At 38.8% G+C, this 20,572-nt stretch overlaps 1 protein-coding gene across 4 annotated transcripts in view; it reads right to left on the reverse strand.

Moving 5' to 3' along the window:
• Nucleotides 1-20,572, reverse strand: part of LOC138845443 (zinc finger protein 81-like) — a 76,402-nt gene that overhangs the window by 11,435 nt on the left and 44,395 nt on the right. For 2 of the 4 annotated variants that reach the window (XM_070058248.1, XM_070058247.1), the window contains exons 2-3: nt 20,430-20,562; nt 818-935 (exon numbers count right to left, since the gene is read on the reverse strand). In XM_070058248.1, coding sequence (XP_069914349.1) covers nt 922-935; nt 20,430-20,562 — 147 coding nt within the window. In that variant the 3' untranslated portion in view covers nt 818-921. Of the gene's footprint in view, nt 1-817; nt 936-16,468; nt 16,607-20,429; nt 20,566-20,572 lie in introns of those variants that run through there. The other 2 variants (XR_011382694.1, XM_070058250.1) reach the window with 2 other exon arrangements.

Below are 20,572 nucleotides of genomic sequence, written 5' to 3' on the forward strand. Positions count from 1 at the left end.
TTGGGGAGTGAACCAAGGGATGCAAAATCAATCTTTCTCTCTTTCTCTCCCTCTCTCTGTATCTCTGCCTCTCAAGTAAATAAATAATATATTAAAAGAAGACATTTTGTTATATAATTCAAATTGAAACCTAGATGAGAATATGTTACATTGTTGTGGAACATGAAAGCTGAAGTCGAGCCCTTGTTATTCATATTTATGATACTATGGATACTTGTTTTCTATTTTTCTCATCTGATTTCTTCCTCTTTCTTTATTACCTTTCTTCTGGCTCATCAAGTATTTTTAATAATTTATAAATGTTTTATTTATTTCAGAGACAGAGAGAGATCATCTATCCACTATTTTACTCTCCAAATGCCTGCAGTAGGTGGAATGGGCCAGGCTGAAGTCAGATGATGGGAGTTCAATTCAGGCCTTCCACACAGGTGTCTGTAACTAAATTACTTGAACCATCACTACTACCTATCAGAACTTACCCATCCTGGAAGCTAGAGCTGGAATCAAGCCCAGGGACTTCTGTTTGGTACAAAGAGATTTTAATAGACATCTTAGTCATGAGGCTAAATGCCTGCACCTGTAAATTACTCTAAATATTTTATTTTGGTACTTCTCTTGTTTGTTTAGTTCTATGTTATGGACTGAATTATTTTCTCCCAAAATCTATGAATGGCCACTCTAATCTCCAAATTTTGATAGGATTGCCACAAAATAGTACTACAGGTGGAGTGGCTTCAAAAACAGTAAATCATTTGTCATAGTTTTGGAGGGTGAAAGTTCAAAGAACAAGGTGGCTCCAGGGTTGGTTTCTACTTACCATTGATGCCTTTCCTTTTGGTTTGAAGGTGGCCAAATTCTCACCACATCCTCTCTTGGTCTTTTCTGCAGGTGCTCTCTTCCCTCGTTGTCTCTCTCACCAGGTCACAAGTTGGATTCTAAAATGTGCATGAGAGAAATGCCAGATTGTTTTCAAAGGAATTCCAATTAGATTCACAGCAGACTACTCATCAGAAATTCTATAGGATAGGAGAGAAGAGACACAGTTTAAGTCTTAAGTGACTAAAAAAAAAATCTCAACCTAGAATACTGTACCTTGCAAAGTTTTTACTTTTAAATGAAAGTGAAATAAAGACCTTCCATTACAAACAGAAGTGGAGAGAATTTGGCAACACGTGGCCAGCCTTAAAAATATGCAAATGTGTGTGCTACATGCAGAAAGAGAAATCTGTTCAACAGTGTGAAGGAATGTGAAGGCAGAAACTATCTCAGTAAATGCAGAAGAAAATTCAAAGTAAACAATAGGAATATTTGTGGAAAAATCACAGAGCCAAGTCATTACTTATCAATAGCAACATCTAATGTAAATACCCTAAAGTGTTCAGTTAAAAAGTTCAGACTGGATGAATGGATTAAAATCAATACCCATCTATTTGCTGCCTACAGGGACATACTTCCCCAACAACAGTACACACAGACTGAAAGAATGGAAAAATATATTACATACTAGTGGAAGTAAAAATATAGCAGGTAAAGCCATCATAATATCAGCCAAATGCACTTTAACATGAAAACTACTGAAAGTGAGAAAGGAGGGCACTATGTAATAATGAAGGGATCAACTCAACAGGAATATGAGTATAATAAATGTACATGCAACTTATAATAGGTGTTTGGGTATTTAAAAGAAATGTTAATTGATCTAAGGGGAGACATAGATTCCAATACAATAATAACTGAGGGAATTTAATTTCCCACTTTCATCAATGGACAGAAAAGGGAGACATAGATTCCAATATAATAATAACTGGGGGAGTTCAGTTTCCCACTTTTTATCAAAAGACAGATAACTAGACATAAAATTAACAAAGAAACAACAGAACTAATTGACACAATGGACCAAAGGGAACTGATATCTATAACTTTCACACCACAGTGTATGAAATTTTCTCTAGGATGGACCATATTCTAGGCCATAAAGCAAGTCTCAGCAAATTCAAAAACATCAAAATTGGGCTGGTGCTGTGGCATCGTGGGTAAAGCCACCACTGCAGTGCTGGCATCCCATATGGATGCTGGTTCAGGTCCCAGCTGCTCTACTTCTAATCCAGCCTTTGGCTATGGCCTGGAAAAGCAGTAGAAGATGGCTGGCCCAGTCCTTGGGCCCCTGAACCCACATGGGACACCAGGAGAAAGCTCCTGGCTCCTGGTTCCTGGCTTCAGATTGGCACAGCTCAAGCTGTTGTGGCCATCTGAGGAGTGACCCAGCAGAAGGAAGACCTCTCTCTCTCTATCTCTCTCTCCCTCTCTCCACCTCTGCCTCAGTCTCTCTCTTGCTCTCTCTCTCTCCACCTCTGCCTCACAGTAACTCGACCTTTCAAATAAATATTAAAAAAAAAAAAAACTTCAAAATCATACCATGCAATGTCATTGACCTCAATGCAATGAAGCTGGAAATCAGCAACTCATGCGTCTATAGAACATGAAAATCTATTGTGATTGAACAACATGCTCCTTATTGAAAAGTGGTTCATAGAAGAAATCATAAAAAAAAAAACTGAAATGAATGAAAATGACAATATATCATATCAAAACTTATAGGGTACAGCAAAAGAAGTGTTCAGAGGAAATTTTATAGCAACTGGTGCCCACATGAAGATATTGGGAAAAAAATGAGCTATCGATGCATCTCAAGGACCCAGGAAAACAACAAACCAAACTCCAAATTAGTAGGAGGAAATACATAATTAAAATTAGAAAAGATACAAACCAACTTGAAACCAAAAATACAAAACAACCAGGGAAATGGATAGCAGATTTAAAAAAAAATAAAGTTGATAGACCATTAGAACAACTAACCAGAAAAAGAGAAGAGCTAAATTCATAAAATCATAGATTAAAAAGGAAATGTAAAAGTGGATACTGCAGGGGGAAAAACAACAATTATCAGGAATTATTATGAATATGCCAACAAATCAAAATTCAGAAGAAATGGGTAGATTCCTGAACACATAAAATCTACCAAGATTGAGTCACAATGACATAGAAAATTTAAGCAGGTGCCAGCACTGTGGCATAGCAAGTAAATCCTCTGCCTGCAGTACCAGCATCCCATAAGGGTGCCAGTTCATGTCTCAGCTGCTCCACTTCCTTAATTACTTCCTTAATCACCTTAATTACTAAACAAGCAAAAAATACAACAGAGAAATAACTATAGACCAATTTCTCCGATGGACATTGATGCAAAAATTCTCAACAAAATAGTAACTAATTTAATCCAACAACACATCAGAATGCTCATTCACCAAGATCAAGTGGGATTTATTGCTGGTATACAAGGATGTTTCAATATCTGCAAATAAATAAATATGACACATTACATTAACAAACTGAAGAACAAAACTATATGATTATCTCAATAGATGCAGAGAAAGCATTTGATAAAATACAACAGCCTTTCATGATGAAAATTTTAAGCAAATTGAGTGTAGAAGGAACATTTCTGAACACAGTCAACACAATTTATAACAAACTCACAGCCAACATCTTATTACAGACATCTTATACAATAAAAAACAAGGCTGGGGGCATCACAATATCAATTACCAAGACATACGACAGTGTGCTGACACTGTGGTATAGTAGGCTAAACCTCCTACTCTGGTCCCAGTATCCCACATAGGTGCTATTTTATTACCCAGATACTCCTCTTCCCATCCAGCTCTCTACTGTGCTCTGGGAAAGCAGTAGAAGATGGAACAACTTCTTGGGCCCTGCACCCATGTGGGAGATCTGGAGGAAGCTCTTGTCTCCTGCCTTTGGATTGGCTCAGTTCTACCCATGGTTCTACCCATGGCACCCATTTAGAGAGTGAACCAGCAGAGAGAACACCTTTCTCTCTTTCTCTCTGTCTCTCCCTCTCTCTGTCTATAACTCTAATCCCATACATCCAATATAAATAAATGAGCATTTGAAAAAAGACATACTGCAGAACAATTATAATTAAAATAGCCTGGTACTGGCAAAAAAAAAAAAAAAAAAAAAAAAAGATGGAGACCAATGGAACAGAATAGAAACTCCAAAAATCAGTCAATGCATTTGCAATCATCCTATCTTTGACAAAAGAGCTAAAATCAAACATTTCTGGAGCCAGTAGAGTCTCTTCAACAAACAGTGCTGGGAAAATGTGGATCTCAACATGCAGAAGTGTGAAACAAGACCTCTATATTACATCTTACCCAACAATCAACTCAAAATGAATCAAAGACCTTAGTCCACAACCCAATATTATCAAATTATTAAAGAACATTGAGGAAACGCTGCATAGGCAAAGTCTTCTTTGAAAAGACCCCATTAGCATGGGCAATCCAAGTCCAAATTGACAAATGGGATAACAACAAATTGAAAGTGTCTGTACTACAAAAGAAAGGCTCAGCAAAGTCAAAAGGCAGCTGACAGAATAGGAGAAAATATCTGCAAATTTTGCAACTGTTAGAGGATTAATATTCAGAATCTATGAAGAGCTCAAGAAACTCAACAATAAACAAATCAATAAGTTAAGAAATGGATAAAAGAATTGAATAGGCATTTTTCAAGAGAGGAAATTTAGGGGCCAGCACTATGGCATAACAGGTAAAGCTGCCGCCTGCAGTGCCTGCATCCCATATAGGTGCCAGTTCAAGACCTGGCTGCTCCACTTCCCACTCAGCTCTCTGCTATGGCCTATGAAAGCAGTAGAAGATGGCCCAAGGCCTTGGGCTCCTGCACCCACATAAAAAGAAGCTCCTGGTTCCTGGCTTCAGATTGGCAGAGCTCCAGCCATTGTGGCCATCTGGGGAGTGAACCAGCAGATGTAAGACCTCTCTCTCCTCTCCCTCTTTCTCTCTCTCTCTGCCTCTCCTCTGTGTGTAGCTGTGAGTTTCAAGTAAAATCAATAAATATTTTAGAAAAAGAGGAAATTTAATGCACAATAGACCCATTAAAAAGTGCTCAGTATCACTAGCCATCAGGGAAATGAAAATCAAAACCACCATGAGGTTCCACCTCACTCCAGTTAGAATGGCTCTCATGCAGAAATAAACAACAAATTCTGGAGGTGATGTGGGGGTAAGGTACCCTAATCCACTGTTGGTGAAAATGTAAACTGGTGCAGCCACTGTGGAAGACATTATGGCGATACCTCATAAGTCTGAGTATAGATCCAGCCATCCCACACCTGGGAATTTTCCCAAACCAAGAGAAATCAGCATATAAACCAGTTTTTTTTTACCTGCATGTTCATTGCAGCTGAATTTACAAAAGCTAAGAAATGTAATCAAGCTAGATGTCCAATAATTGATTACTGGATAAATAAATTACCACACACACACACACACACACACACAATGTAGTATTACTTAGTTGTAAAGAAAATGAAATCCTGTCTTTTCTAAAAAAAAAAAAAAAAAAAAAAAAAAAGTGCAACTGGAAATAAGCCAGTCCCCAAAACACAGATATTATACAGTTTCCTTAATGTGGGATAACTAATAGAGTATCTAAAATGTAATTTATTGGAGTGAAATGGATGCTTTGAAATTTGAAGACTGTTTATAGCTCTTGTCTCTTCTGTTGAGGAACAGTGTTTTTTCCTTCATACCATTTGTAGAACATTTTGCTTAGTATAGCTTTAATCTTACTGGTATTGTGTGAACTGAAAATAGATCTTTATAAGAATAAAGAATGGGAACAGGAGAGGGAAGAGGAAGAAGAGTTGGAATGTGGGTGGGATGGAGGAGTGGGTGGGAAATACCAATATGTTCCTAAATCTGTTATATAAAACTCATATAATTTAAGTAAAAATTTTTAAAAGAGAAAAATCAATTATGAATAAAAGGTATACAACAAGTAAAAAAAAAGTTTTTTCAGAATCTTAAACTACAGATGAGGACTGAGATGCAAGTGGCTTGAAAATATCTAAGCATACATAGCTGCTGGGGCCTGGGCCATCTTCATCATTGTGTGGTTGGGATTCATGCCTTGGATAGAGCTAAATATTTTTGGAATTTACTAGTGAAGAGTGAAATCTAGTTATGCAACAAATTTGTGTTGGCTGATAGATTATCAGTTAGGGATGAAAGATTACCAGCTTAGGGATACAAGGTCTTGTAGAGCCAAAATGAGGATATTTAAGGAAGAGCATTATTAAATATGCAGGGGGGTGGCATATGTGTATCTGATATATAAACATAAACGTATGTAATACAGAAACATTTTGAATGCTTACATATTTCAGGAAGGCTACTCATCACAAAACATTGCTTAGATTTGTGAAGGACAAAAAGATAGAGAAAACATAGCTCTCCAGTGGAACGATTTCTCAAACATACTGGATTGTATGTGTTTAATGAGTGATAGTTCTCCCTATGTGTTCATTGTAGGTGCCACATATTTATTCCAGTGATACTCATTTCTCTAAGCTCTTCTCTTGCTACTCCTTTGGAATTCCTTATAGATTTTGTCTTGAATAACTCCTTTTGGTTAGATTGTTTTTTAACGTGATTCTGAATACTGTAGCAGTTGAAGTCCCAGTAGAATGGGGAAAACTGTTGATTAAATTAGATGAGCTGTGTCAATGTGAAGAGAAAAATAAAACACGGTTTTGTGTGAAACCAAGTATCTGATGGCAAACTAACTTCTTAGGAGTAATACATTTGTTCAATAAAATGAGACTCCACTGACTCCAAATTAAAATAATTAAGATGGCCCAGGGAGAGTTAATTCAAATCCTTCAAGGATTGACACTTACCATGCACAATCTAATTAGCAAAGGGAAGATGATTGCCCCTGTTTTCCCAAGCACACTAATTATATATGTTCTCAGCCTAGATATAAATTGCAACCTTATGGTGGTTTGTGATACTAATGGTAATACTATGTCATAATTATGTGCCCACACACCTTCTACCAAACACTAATAATTTTTAACCATCCAATAAAAAATGAGTAAATGTCTTGTTATGTCAAATCAGGGCAAAACATTCTGTTTTGTTCAGTGATTTTTGAGGAGTCCTCAGTCAGGTTGCCTTCCTCTTGAAAGGCCATAACTGGCCGGCGCCGTGGCTCACTAGGCTAATCCTCCACCTTGCGGTGCTGGCACACTGGGTTCTAGTCCCGGTCGGGGTGCCGGATTCTGTCCCAGTTGCCCCTCTTCCAGGCCAGCTCTCTGCTGTGGCCAGGGAGTGCAGTGGAGGATGGCACAAGTGCTTGGGTCCTGCACCCCATGGGAAACCAGGAGAAGCACCTGGCTCCTGCCATCGGATCAGCACGGTGTGCCGGCTGCAGCACACCGGCTGCGGTGGCCATTGGAGGGTAAACCAACGGCAAAGGAAGACCTTTCTCTCTGTCTCTCTCACTGTCCACTCTGCCTGTCAAAAAAAAAGAAAAAGAAAAAGAAAAAAAAGAAAAGAAAGGCCATAACTACACCTTTACAATTGTATACTTTGACATCTCAACAGCTTTACCATTATTATTTACAATCTTTGCAAAGGCATGAACTAATCTGAAATTTCATCAGTACAGATATGGCATTAACTTAATGCCATTCTTCCTCAAGGTATTCATTTGGCACAATCAGAAAGAACAGACATGTCTAATACTTTTTTGACTTGAGTTTTGATGGCAATGTGTGCATGTTTGCAAATGAAGATTAATCTTGATGATGCTACTTTAAAAACCAGCGCATACTAAAGCCCCCTTAAAATTAATGCCCTGAATCAGTCAAAATGAAAATCAAGAGGCACTGTAATTACTGCTGTCAGTTACTTGTTCTCCGTAGATTTCAACAACTTCCTCTCATAATTTTTGTATTTCCTGAAATATCTATGAGGGCCATCAGTTCTCAAGGGATGTGATACAAGAAACTGCTTCCTTGGAACAATGATAGACACCAGTAAAGTAAAATTTGTTTTCGGAAGTCTCCTACAGGCCTCAAGCCTATCTTTCCATGCACAGTTGCCTACTATGACTTTGGCCATTGAGACAGCAAAGAAAAAAAAAAAAAAAAGAAACCTTAACATGGCTACTGAGGTTTCCTTAATATATGATGGAGTCAAATCTGGGCACTCTAGAATATTCTACCTGCCAGATATGATGGCCCCCAATGTCTGATGTCTCTGCTTCATCACCCAACACCCAAAAGCAAACATTCTTCAAATGCAGCTGCACACCATTTTCTGGTCTGAAAATATGCATTGACTTGCAATAAAGTGACCCAAGCATTAAAAGAAAGCAGTGAAATGAACCAAAGATCACAAATGCTGTGGTCTACAGGCAATTAATTTTGGCAAATACAAGCCTTATCATTCAAAGATTTTGTGACTGGACTAATAACATCAAAAGCCACAACTAGCCTAATGTTGCCTATCAGAATGTCAAAGATTGAGTTTTTGTTTTTCAAAGATTTATTTGCTTGGAAGAGTTAGAGGGAGAGATGGAATCTTATATCTGCTGTTCACTCCCGTGATAGCTGTGACAACTCATGTTAGCTCAGTTTCAATCTGGGAGCCAGGAACTTCAGATAGGTCTCCCATGTGGTTGGCAGGGGCCCTAGCACTTCTGCATTTCCCAGACCATCAGAAAGCAGCTGGATAGGATGTATAGCAGCTGGGACACAACCTGGTGCCCATATGGGTTGTAGGTGTTACAGGCAGTGGCTTTACCTGCTAGGCCTCAACACCAGTCCTGGCAAAGTGTTTTTTTTTTTTAATATTTATTTTATTTATATGAAAGAGTTACAGAGAGGTAGAGACAAAGAGAGAGAGGTCTTCCATCCGCTGGTTCACTCCTCAGATGGCCACAATGGCCAAAGCTGGGCCAATCTGAAGCCAGGAGGCAGAAGCTTCCTCCAGGTCTCCCATGTGGGTGTAAGGGCCCAAGGACTTGGGCTATCTTCTACTGCTTTCCCAGGCCATAGCAGAGAGCTGGATCGGAAGAAGAGCAACTGGGACTAGAAAAGGCACCCATATGGGATGCTAGTGCTTCAGGCCAGGGCTTTAACCCACAGTGCCATAGCACCAACCCCTTGGCAAAGTGTTTGAAAACCTATTTGCAACAGAATTCCTCTCATAACATTTTTGGACCAAAATTCCACATGATGCGTTCTTGAGTCTTGAGCTATAACAGTAACACAGACACCAATATCGGATTTACTACCTATGTACACTTAAAGCCACTGGATTTCAGAGTAAGTTGGAAAATGATCTTCCAGATTCAATATTGCCCAAGATTTACAAAACTGTTTACGGTCTTGGGATATTTCTTGAACTCCCCCAAAAATGGGAATCCTATTCTTCTATGCCTAAAAGATAAACCTTTCAGATGTTGCTACTATCTGTGCCCTTCTAATGACCAGTGAAGATTTCTTTCACCAGGAGTCAACTCCCCCTTGTCTGTGAGTGGCTCCATTCCCTGGGAATTTATGTTTCCTGTTTTTCTCTTGTTGTCCTACTGTAGCTTTTCATCATGAACATCCACCCACCAAGGCTAAAAGTATTATCACACAAATGCATCTTCCTGTAAGGTTATGGACAGAATGTTTATATCCCCCATAGTTAAATACATTTGTGGAAAATGAAACAAATATAGGTTTACTATGCAAAAATGTTAAAAATATATGGGGTTAGGGGCCGGCGCCCTGGCTCACTTGGTTAATCCTCTGCCTGTGGTGCCAGTATCCCATATGGGAGCCTGTTCTAGTCCCAGTTGATCCTCTTCCAGTCCAGCTTTCTGCTGTGTCTGGAGAGGGTAGTGGAGGATGGCCCAAGTGCTTGGGCCCCTGCACCCACATGGAGGACTAGGAAGAAGCACCTGGTTCCTGGCTTCGGATAGGCGCAGTGCCAGCTGTAGCAGACATTTGGTGGAGTGAACAATGGAAGGAAGACCTTTTTTTCTCTCTCTCTCTCTCACTGCCTGTAACTCTTAACTCTCAAATAAAAAAAAATATATATGGGGTTAGTTAATAAGTATATGTGAAAATATATTATGAAATACTACATGTAGTTTCACATTTCTTTGCATCAAAATAATCTTTAATTTGCACAATACATCATAGCATCTCCATTCACTCTTCCATCTTCCTCATCTCATTCCTGAAGACTGCAGACTCAGGAACCAAGACCCAGAAGGAGACTATGCAGTTAACTCCTACTCTATTAGCCTGGTCCCAAATTCACTCAAATGCACACTTCCATCCCTTTGTGAGCTAATTCTCTTTGGAACTTGGAACTCCCCTGACTCCCCAAAGATGACTCTGTGTAGAGAAGTGCAGTTACTGCAGCCAGTAAAAGTCTACTCTTCTGTAAAGAAGCTCTAGGATGAGACCAGTAATAGACCCAACACATAATTCCCAGGGTTGTACAGAACATGGACTCTGACAAACTCCCATGTACTTAGAATTTAACTTCTCCTTTGATGTGGGATAGCTCCTGTGCTTATGGATTACACTTTGCTGGCTTGGTGGGGAAAAAAAATCAATGAAAGCAAATATTTGGAGCTTGTGCTTTGAATGATAATAATTGGCATGGTTGCATGTCCACTTATTAGTTATGTCTGAATCTAACAGTGAGAGGTGACTGTGTCTCCCACTATGATTTGTCTACTTCATTATACTACACAAAATTATTTTATATATGGTGAGATTAAGTTGGATCATCAAACACTGTTTATAATTCTTAAATCATCCTGATAGCTTGAATCCTTTATCAATACTGAATGTTTTGATTCTAAAAATGTTCTGATCTTAAAGTCAGCATTTTCTGGAATAATTATTACAATTTTGGCATTATTTGGATTATGTTTTCAATGCAATAAATGTAAGCATGTTTCCCTTAAAATGTTTATCTTTGTATTTGAGGTTTGCAACTCATGAATAGCATTAGAATATCCCCATGGGCTATGCCCAGGACCAATTCAGCATCTCAACTTGTCACATTGTAAGTGGAGAAAATCACTTGTAAGAATGCCCTAAGGATAGTAGATGAAAAAGGTAGAGATGGGACTGGTACTGTGGTGTAATGCATAAAGCTGGTGCCTATAGTGCCAGAATCCCATATGGGGACTGGTTAAAGTCCCAGCTGTTCCACTTCCAATCCAGCTATCTGCTATGGCCTGGGAAAGCAATAGAATATGGCCCAAGTGCTTGGGTCCCTGCACCCATGTGGGAGACATGGAAGCTCCTGGCTCCTGGCTTCAGATTGGCACAGTTCTGGCTGTTGCAGCCATCTGGGGAGTGAACCATCAGATGGAAGACCTCTCTCTCTCTCTCTCTCTCTCTCTCGCTCCTGGCTTCAGATTGGCACAGTTCTGGCTGTTGCAGCCATCTGGGGAGTGAACCATCAGATGGAAGACCTCTCTCTCTCTCTCTCTCTCTCTCTCTCTCATCTTTGCCTTTCTGTAACTCTGCCTTTCAATAAATAAAATAAATCTTTAAAAAAATTTTAAAAGGTGGGCTTGCCAACAAAGCATCCATTATTACATTTGTACCCCAGTCACCTAGAAATGGCCTTTCCATATGGTTGAAGTGTCCACTCTGAATGGGCACAGATGAGATAGGAGTGAATGTAAAACCAGTTAGAGGCCAGCCAGAAAAAACCTTGTGAGTGGGGAAATTCACAGAGATTAAAAAAAAGACTGAGGGTCACCTGAAAAGGGGAGGATAATGAAAAAGAGAATGTATTAAACCAAATCTGAAGCTACCATAACAGACAACCCTGAAGCTCTGTACTAGTGTCTATGTTAGAGAAGGAATTCCAAAACTAGATTCTTCTCCAAGTTCCTACTGCCAAATATGAAGAAATTCAAGGAACAGAAGTAAATTAATGATAAAAGGAACAGAACACTCCCAGATGAGAGGGTGAGCAACCTAAGAAGAAAATGATTGTTGCAATACAATACATTGGGCATTTTCCCTTTCTAGAGGTGGGATGGCTCTGAGGCAACTCCTAATCAGATATTCAAATGAGTTGGAGTTTCAAGTGGGATTTGAGTGCTGCTCACGTTTATGTTCCTTTTGGGAAAATCTTAGGACTGCAATTGTATTTGGTTGATGTGTTCCTATAGATCACATGGAGACTGAACAACATGCTCCTGAATAAACAGTAGGTAACAGAATAAAAAATAAATAAAAATTTCTGGACATAAATGAAGATGACAACACATCGTTATCAAAACACATGGGGTACGGGAAAAGTTTGTAATAACTGGTGTAACAATTGGTGCCTACATAAAGAAACTGGAAAAGTACCATATAAATGAGTTATCTATGCATCCCAAGAAACTAGAAAAACAACAAAATTGAAACAAAAAATACAAAAAAATCAGTGAAATGAAGCTGTTTTTTGAAAAAATAAACAAAAATTGACACACCATTGGCACAACTAACCACAAACAAAAAGAAAAGACCCAAATCAATAAAATCAGACAAAAAATGTAACAACAGATACCACAGAAACAAAAAGTATCATCAGAAATTATTATGTATGCCAATAAACTAGGAAACCTAGAAGAAATTGATAGATTCCAAGAAACATACAACCTATGAAAATTGAGTCATGATGATATAGAAAACCTAAACAGACCAATAACCCAGATGGAAACTGAATCAATAATAAAGACTCTCCCAATGAAGAAAAGCCCAGAACCAGATGACTTCACTGCTGAATTCTACCAGACATTAAAGCAGAACTAATCCCAATTCTTCTCAAGCTATTCAAAACAATTGAAAGGAACCCTCCCAAACTCCTTTTATGAAATCTGCATCACCTTAATATCTAAATCTGAAAAAGATGCAACCTTACACCTTTAACAAAAATCCACTCAAAATGTATCAAAGACCTAAATCTATGATGAGAAACCACCACATCATTAGGGAACATGGGGGAATTCTACAAGACATTCGCACAGGCAAAGACTGCTGAGAAAAGACACCCAAAGCATAAGCAATCAAAGCCATAATTGACAACTGGGATTACATCAAGCTGAGAGGCTCCTGCACTAAAAAATTACTCAGCAAACAAAAGAGACAACCCATAGAATGGGAGAAAATATTTACAAATTATGCAATTGAGAAAAGGTTAACATACAGAATCTATAAACAGCTCAAAAAATTCAACAAAACAATCCAGTGACGAAATGGGCAAAAGACTTACAAACGAGTTTCTCAAGAGAGCAAATTCCATGGCAAACACACTTTTGAAAAATGCTCAGGATCACTAGCAACAGGAAAATGCAAATCAAAACCACAAAGTTTCACCTCACTCCAGTTAGAATGGTTTGAGTACTGAAATAAACAAATGACAAATGCTGGAGAGGATGTGGGGAAAAGGTACCCTGATCCATGCTTGGTGGGAATGTAAACTGGTGTAACCACTGTGGAAAACAATATGTAGGGCCAGCACCGTGGCTCAATAGGCTAATCCTCCACCTAGCGGCACCAGCACACTGGGTTCTAGTCCTGGTCAGGGTGCCGGATTCTGTCCTGGTTGCCCCCCTTCCAGGCCAGCTCTCTGCTATAGCCTGGGAGTGCAGTGGAGGATGGCCCAAGTGCTTGGGCCCTGAACCCCATGGGAGACCAGGAAAAGCACCTGGCTCCTGGCTTTGGATCAGCATGTTGCACCAGCTGCAGCGGCCATTGAAGGGTGAACCAATGGCAAAAGGAAGAACTTTCTCTCTGTCTCTCTCACTGTCCACTCTGCCTGTCAAAAAAAAAAAAAAAAAAAAAAAAAAAAACAATATGTAGGAGCATCAGAAAGCTCAATATAGACATACCATATGATCCAGACATCCCTCTCTGGGAATTTACTCAAACAAAAAAAAAATCAGCATCTGAAAGAGTTATCTGAAACCCCATATTCACTGCAACACAATTCACAATAGCAGAGATACAGAATCAACCTAGATGTTTATCAACTGTTGAGCGGATAAAGAAATTATGGTGTATACACTATGGAGTACTATTTAACTGTAAAAAATGTGAAATCTTGTCTTTTACAACAAGATTGTTGCAATTAGAACCTATTATAATTAGTGAAATAAGCCAACCTCGGAAACACAGATACCATATGTTTCTTCTGATCCAATGTAACTAATAGAATAGCTGAAATATAATGTATTGGAGTGAAACAGACATTTTGAGGTCTGAGGACTGTTTATAGCTCTGCCTCTTCCACTGAGTAACAGTATTTATTTACTTCTGTTCTGTATTGTTTCTCTCTCCATACTATATGTTGAACTCCTTTACCTAGAGCAGGGTTAACTATATGATCATTAAGTATACTGGAAATAGATTATGGTCAAAATAAAACTGGGGATCTCTGAGGCAGGGGGAGGAAGGATTGTAGTGTAGGGGGATGGAGAATGCAGGGATTCCCACTATATTTCTCAATGTGTACACATGGAATATATGAAACTAGTTTAATAAATAAAATTAAATATAAAAATAGAAATAGCAAAAGCATGGAAGCTGGAAAATGCAGCAGTCTAGAGGACATACACAAAGCAAAATTTGGGATTCTGTTGGCTACAGAGACTCATGACTACAGGATACTCATTCCCTACACCCTAGGCAAAATACCAAAGCTAAGAATAGAGCATATGGCTGGTAAATGAGTGAGGTGACATGACTGTAATCACAACACTGTTCTGTACCAGAATAATGTAGGGGAAGAATCATAGGCAGACAACACAACAGCTGCATTAACTAACTTTGTAAATGAGAATGGCACCTTAAGTAAATATTATAGACAACATTTATTAACAAAACTAACATGTGAAAGCAGAGGTCATTTCCACTGTCCTACTCACAGTAGGGGAGCTAAAAATGCAGGTTGTATGACACAAAGATGATTTTGAAGAACGCATAGCATGTCTTCATACAACTTTACTTCCTCATGTGAAAACCCTAAAATCTGTTTAAGTCTGATATGCAAAAACAACTTTTTTTTTCATATTCAATACATGCATACAGTGCATTCTTTGCAAAGTTTGGTAATTTGTGCGGAAGCTTGCCTTCGAGTAAATGGATTTTCCACTTCCATTGCATATGTAGAGATTTTCCTCTGTAAGTTCTCTGATAGATAATGACAGCTGGCCTATGGTAGAAAATTTTCATCGATATTCACATATCTTTCTCTCATGTGAGCTGCAGACTTCTGTCAAACTAATTGTTCACAAAGGTTCCATTATCAAGGTTTTCTTCTTTGTGTGAATTCTGTCATGTATGCTGACATGTAATTCCTGGAAAATATGTCCTTTTTTATATTTAGTCAATTTAAAATGTTTCCTTCTGTGTGAATTTTATGACTACTGAGCCTTGAATTCTGGAAAAAATGTTTCTCCTCATTCTTTTAATTTATAAGATTTTTTTTCCCTGTGTGCATGCTCTGATGAAAAATGAGTTGGGACTTCTGGCAAAATCCTTTTCCACACATATTGCATTCATAAGGTTTCTCTCTTGTGTGAATTGTGATAGTTAATGAGGGCAGACCTGTGGCAAAATGATTTTCAACACTCATTATAATAATCAGGGTTTCTCCTTTGTATTTCTTTTACAGCTAATGAGGACAGTCCTGGGGCAAAAGGGTTTTCCACAAATATTGCATTCATGAGATTTCTCCCTTGTGTGAATTTTCTGATGTATAATGATACTTGACTTCCAACGAGAGGCTTTTCCACATATAATGCACTTATGAGGTTTCTCCCCTGTGTGAATTATCTGATGTTTATTGAGGACTGAACTCTGGGAAAAGGCTTTTCCACACTCATTACATTCATAAGGTTTCTCCCCTGTGTGAGTTCTCTGATGCATAATGAGATGTGTCTTCCGATAAAAGACTTTTCCACATTCATTGCATTCATAAAGTTTCTCCCCTGTGTGAATTTTCTGATGTGTACTAAGTTGTGAATTCTGACAAAATGCTTTTCCACATATCTTACATTCATAAGGTTTCTCTCCTGTGTGGATTCTCTGGTGTGTAATGAGATAGGACTTCTGACAAAAAGGCTTTTCCACACTCACTGCATTCATGAAGATTTTCCACTGTGGCAATTCTCTGGCCTCTAGTGATGTCTGACTTCTGGTAATGGTTTTCCCACATTTAATGCACTCAATGAGATTTTCCCCTATGTGAGTTCTGTGATGGATAGTAGGGCAGGATTTACAGCTGAAAGACTTCCCACAGTGCTTACATATGTGGACAATTTTTCCCGTATGTGTTCTCTGATACACTGTAAGATCTGATTTGTAATTCAGAGATTCATCATACTCAAAAGATCCATGGAGTTTCTCTCGTGCTTTGTGATGTTTAATGAGACATTTTTATGGAAATTTTTACTTTCAACCAGAGTTTTGTTTCCTGAAATAACAGTTGATTTATTAGAGGTGTATTCCATACAAATCCTCTCACATGCAAAGGATATTCTCTTCCTGTTACGGGTTTTCCCTTGGCCATTGTGTTCAAAAGCCTGCTGTATATTCTGAATCTGGTGATGCTGACTAAGATGTTCCGAGTATTGGAGTGAGTTCCCAGTGACATTAGGCCCATGAGGTTTCTCTCCAGCTGGTATTTCATCAGGTCCCCTAGAGAGTAGAACATTCAATAAGTCATATACCTCAGGTTTCTTTCCTAAACTATTTTCCTTTTATATAATCAGTTTACAAATTTGTCCTAAGATTAAATTAAGTCTTTTTTTTTATTTCTGAATTCAACTCTCTTGGGAGTTGAGATACTGTTTGTAATTACAACTTGCCTCAAATTTACTTAGTCACTTTTCTGGTTTGTTTTGATATGGTCATCCTTTCTGTTAGCAACTGCAATGAGAAAAAAGTAACCAAATTCATGAACCATACCAAAATGTTTCTTTTGGAATGCTGGTTGAAAGGTAAGTTTATTGTTATCTAAGTTGCATGGATTTAACATCAGAAGTTTTTCATTTATGACCATTTGGTGGTTTTTACAATAGTTTTCCCAATATTCAAAAATATTCTTAACTACCTTAAATTTTTTTAAGTTGGGCAAGTGGGTCAAGCCACTGCTTGAGATGCCTGCTTCCCATAACTGTGCTAGTTTGAGCCTCAGCTACTCTGCTTCCAATATAGTTTGCTGATCATATATCCTGTAGGCAGTGAATAATACTTCAAGTGCCTGCGACTCTGCCACTCACTGGGAATACCTGGATACACACTTGAAAATTCTAGATATCATTGCAGACTTTTTGCTTCAGACTGTTCTACTACTAATGGTTCAGGAAATTTGGCAGTAAATCAAAGAATGGAAGATATTTCTCTCTCCTGCTCTCACTTCCATTCTTTCAAGTGGATGAAAATAACTAGACGTGTTTAATTTGTATATTTTCAGATTTATTGGGGCTAGCATTGTGGCACAACAGGTAAAACCATCACACGCTATGCCAGCATGCTATATGGGCACTGTTCAAGGCCATGCTACTCCAGTCAGAATCCAGCTCTCTGCTACTGTGTCTGGGAAATCAGCGGAATATAGCACAAGTGTTTCGGTCCCTGCACTCATGTGGGAGACCCATAAGAATCTCCTAACTCTTAGCTTCACACTGGCTATTGTAACCATTTGAGGAGTGTGTCAGTAGAGGACATGATTCTATCTCTTCCTCTGTGTAACTCTGATTTTGAAAATTCAAACTTCAAAAAGCAGTTAAAGAGAGAGAATAAGACAGAAAGAGAGAGAGAGAGAAAGAGAATGATATCTTCCATCTGCTGGTTCACTTCCAGATGGCCATAATGCGCATTGGGCTATGCCAGAAAGAAGCCAAGAGTCAGGAACTTTGGGTCTCCCACATTTGTGGCAGGGTTACAAACACATGGGCTAGGGCATCTTCCACTACTTACCTAGGCATATTAGCTTGTAGATGGGTAGGAAGTGGAGCATCCAGGACACAAACCAGCCTCCTAAGGGGATGCCAACATTGCTGATGGTATCTTTACCCACTATGCTGCAAGAATATTCCCATAAATAACCATTTTTGAAGGTGGAAAACCATTTAATAAAAATATCCACCCACTCTCTGAATGGAATAGTATGTTGAGTAGTTTCCAGTGGCCATTACTTTCCCCCTATTATTTTTCTCTATTTTGTTATGATAATGGTGTATTTGGGGGTTTGCATTATGGCTTAATGGTTTATGTCCCCACTTGCAATGCTGGCATCCCATATGGGCACAAGTTCAAGTACTAGAAGCTCCACTTCCAATCCAGCTCTATGCTAATGCACCTTGGGACCCTGCACCCATGTGAGATTTAGAAGAATCTCCTGGATCCTGGCTTCAACCTTGTCTAGCTCCAGTAGTTGCAGCCACTTGGGAAGTAAATCAGCAGATGGAAGATCTCCCTGTCTCTCACTTTCTTTCTTTGTCTGAGTTTCACAATTACCATGATTATTTTTAAATGGTGTGATTTGTGCTTCTCTGCTATTTTAGTCTTGAAAATGGGATAGCTTTTTTAGATCATTTACTTGCAGATGCAGGAAGGGGACATGTGTCTGTCCCTTAATCAGGACCTATTGTAGTGTCATGTTTTGTCTTCCCAAGGGAATGGCTGTAGGCATCTGTGAGCTTTTTCAAATATAAAATAGCCTTTTACCTGCAAGCTATGACAGATTTCCCCATATTCCTAAAGGAACTTGATACCTTCAGCATCACGGTACCCTAAAATTATGCAAAATCCTGATATATTGTCATAGGCATGCTCTTCATACAGGATTAAAAGAATAGGTCCTGCCATCCACACTATGTTCATCTTCTGTGAGAAGTTTTTTCCAACTCATTCTAGTATTCTCTTATCACTTCCTGGTTTATACACTGCTGTTTGATAATTTGAAGTTTTGAATGCTTTTGATTTCTGTGTTGGAGGATTTCTTGTCAACTACTTTCAAAGAAAACCTGAGTTCTTTATGCATTTATCTCTTTCTGATTTTAGAATTATATTTTAAAAAAAAGAGAGGGTTATTAGGGCACAGCACAAGCTACTTTCTGCAATACCAGCGTCCTGTATTTGCAATGCTAGTTGGAGAACTAGCTGCTTTGCTTCTGATCCAGCTCCATCCTAATGGACCTGGGAAAGGAATGGAAAATGACTCAAGCACTTGGGCCCCTGCCATGCATGCATCAGACCCAGATGGAGTTTAAGGCTCCTGGCTTCAGCGTAGTACACCCTGGACAGTATGGCCATTTGGGGAGTGAGCCAGCACAATGAAGATCTTCCTCTGTCTTTCATTTTGCCTTCAAGTAAATAAAGTATATCTTTTTAGAAAGAAAAAGAAAGAAGAATTCTAAGTACAAACTCTCCTCCCAAACAAATGTGAGCTGCTCAATAGAATTCACAGGTACACTTGTCCTTAGATGTCAATCTCCTGGTGAGTATAGGACCACCAATTTTCATGTTCCTATGAAAGGTCATGCCTAGTATCATGATATCTGATGTCACAATACAAAGGCTCTTTTTTTTTTTTAATTTACTTATGGGTCAGAGAATCAGAGAACGAGAGCCAGAAAGAATAAGGACAGAGCTATTTCACTTTTTAAATAATTGCAAAACCTATTTTTTATTTATTTCACAGTGACAATGAGAGAGCTCCCATTCACTAGTTTCATCCACAAATTTGAGCAATAACAAGGCCTGTGTCTGTTCAAAGCCAGAAGTGGAAATTCAATTTCAGCAAGTAGTAAAACACTGTCTATGAGCTGGCCAATTAATAAGCGCTGAAAGAATTAATAAATAATTGAATAAATGTCACAAAACAGACTATGAAAGTAGGAAGAAAGACAAGTTAGAATTTGGGGAATGTATCAAACCTAGAGAACAGCTTTATAAGAGCCAGAAAACACTTGCATTTTGGTTAATCTAAGGAAATATTCAGCAAGAGCAGGAAAGCAGCTAGATGGATCTATGCAAGGCAGCCTTTCTTGGAGGCTGTAGAATGCCTTTGTTGCATGTATGACACCAGCTGGCAGAAAGTCTGGGATTTAGGAAGTTAGTGAGTAATGCTCTAGTCAGCATCTGCTGAGCTTTCTGTCCCAGTCACCCTGACCAACATGTGCTCACTTACTTGAAAGGCTCTGGTTCAGGGGTTTTCCCACCACCCATGGTTCTGCTCCTTGTTCCAACTTGAAGATCACCTCAGGCTTGTTAATGCAGTGCCCTTTTAAAAGGAAATAATGTTTGACTTTGTGAAACCACTCTCTTCAGGTTTTGAGGGACAACAGCTTGGGCCTAGAAGCAGTGCCAAAAAAGGCCAAGTTGAATTGCTTTCTAGAGGGAAGGATTTTTCATGGCCTCAAACCTATACCAACCCAATATGAAACCTTATAAATTGTTGAATTCTCACTGAGAAAAAATAATTCTACTTGGGTACGAGCTGGTTTTTACTTACCCAAGGACAGCACGATGCTATAGATTTCTAGCATCACATCCCTGTATAGGGTCCTCTGAGAATGATTCATGTTCTGCCATTCCTCCTTGGTGAAGTCCAAATCCAGGTCTTCAAATGACACCAACACCTGTAACTGCACATGC

Source organism: Oryctolagus cuniculus, chromosome 15, assembly GCF_964237555.1.
Source record: "Oryctolagus cuniculus chromosome 15, mOryCun1.1, whole genome shotgun sequence".
NCBI classification, from domain to species: Eukaryota; Metazoa; Chordata; class Mammalia; order Lagomorpha; family Leporidae; genus Oryctolagus; species Oryctolagus cuniculus.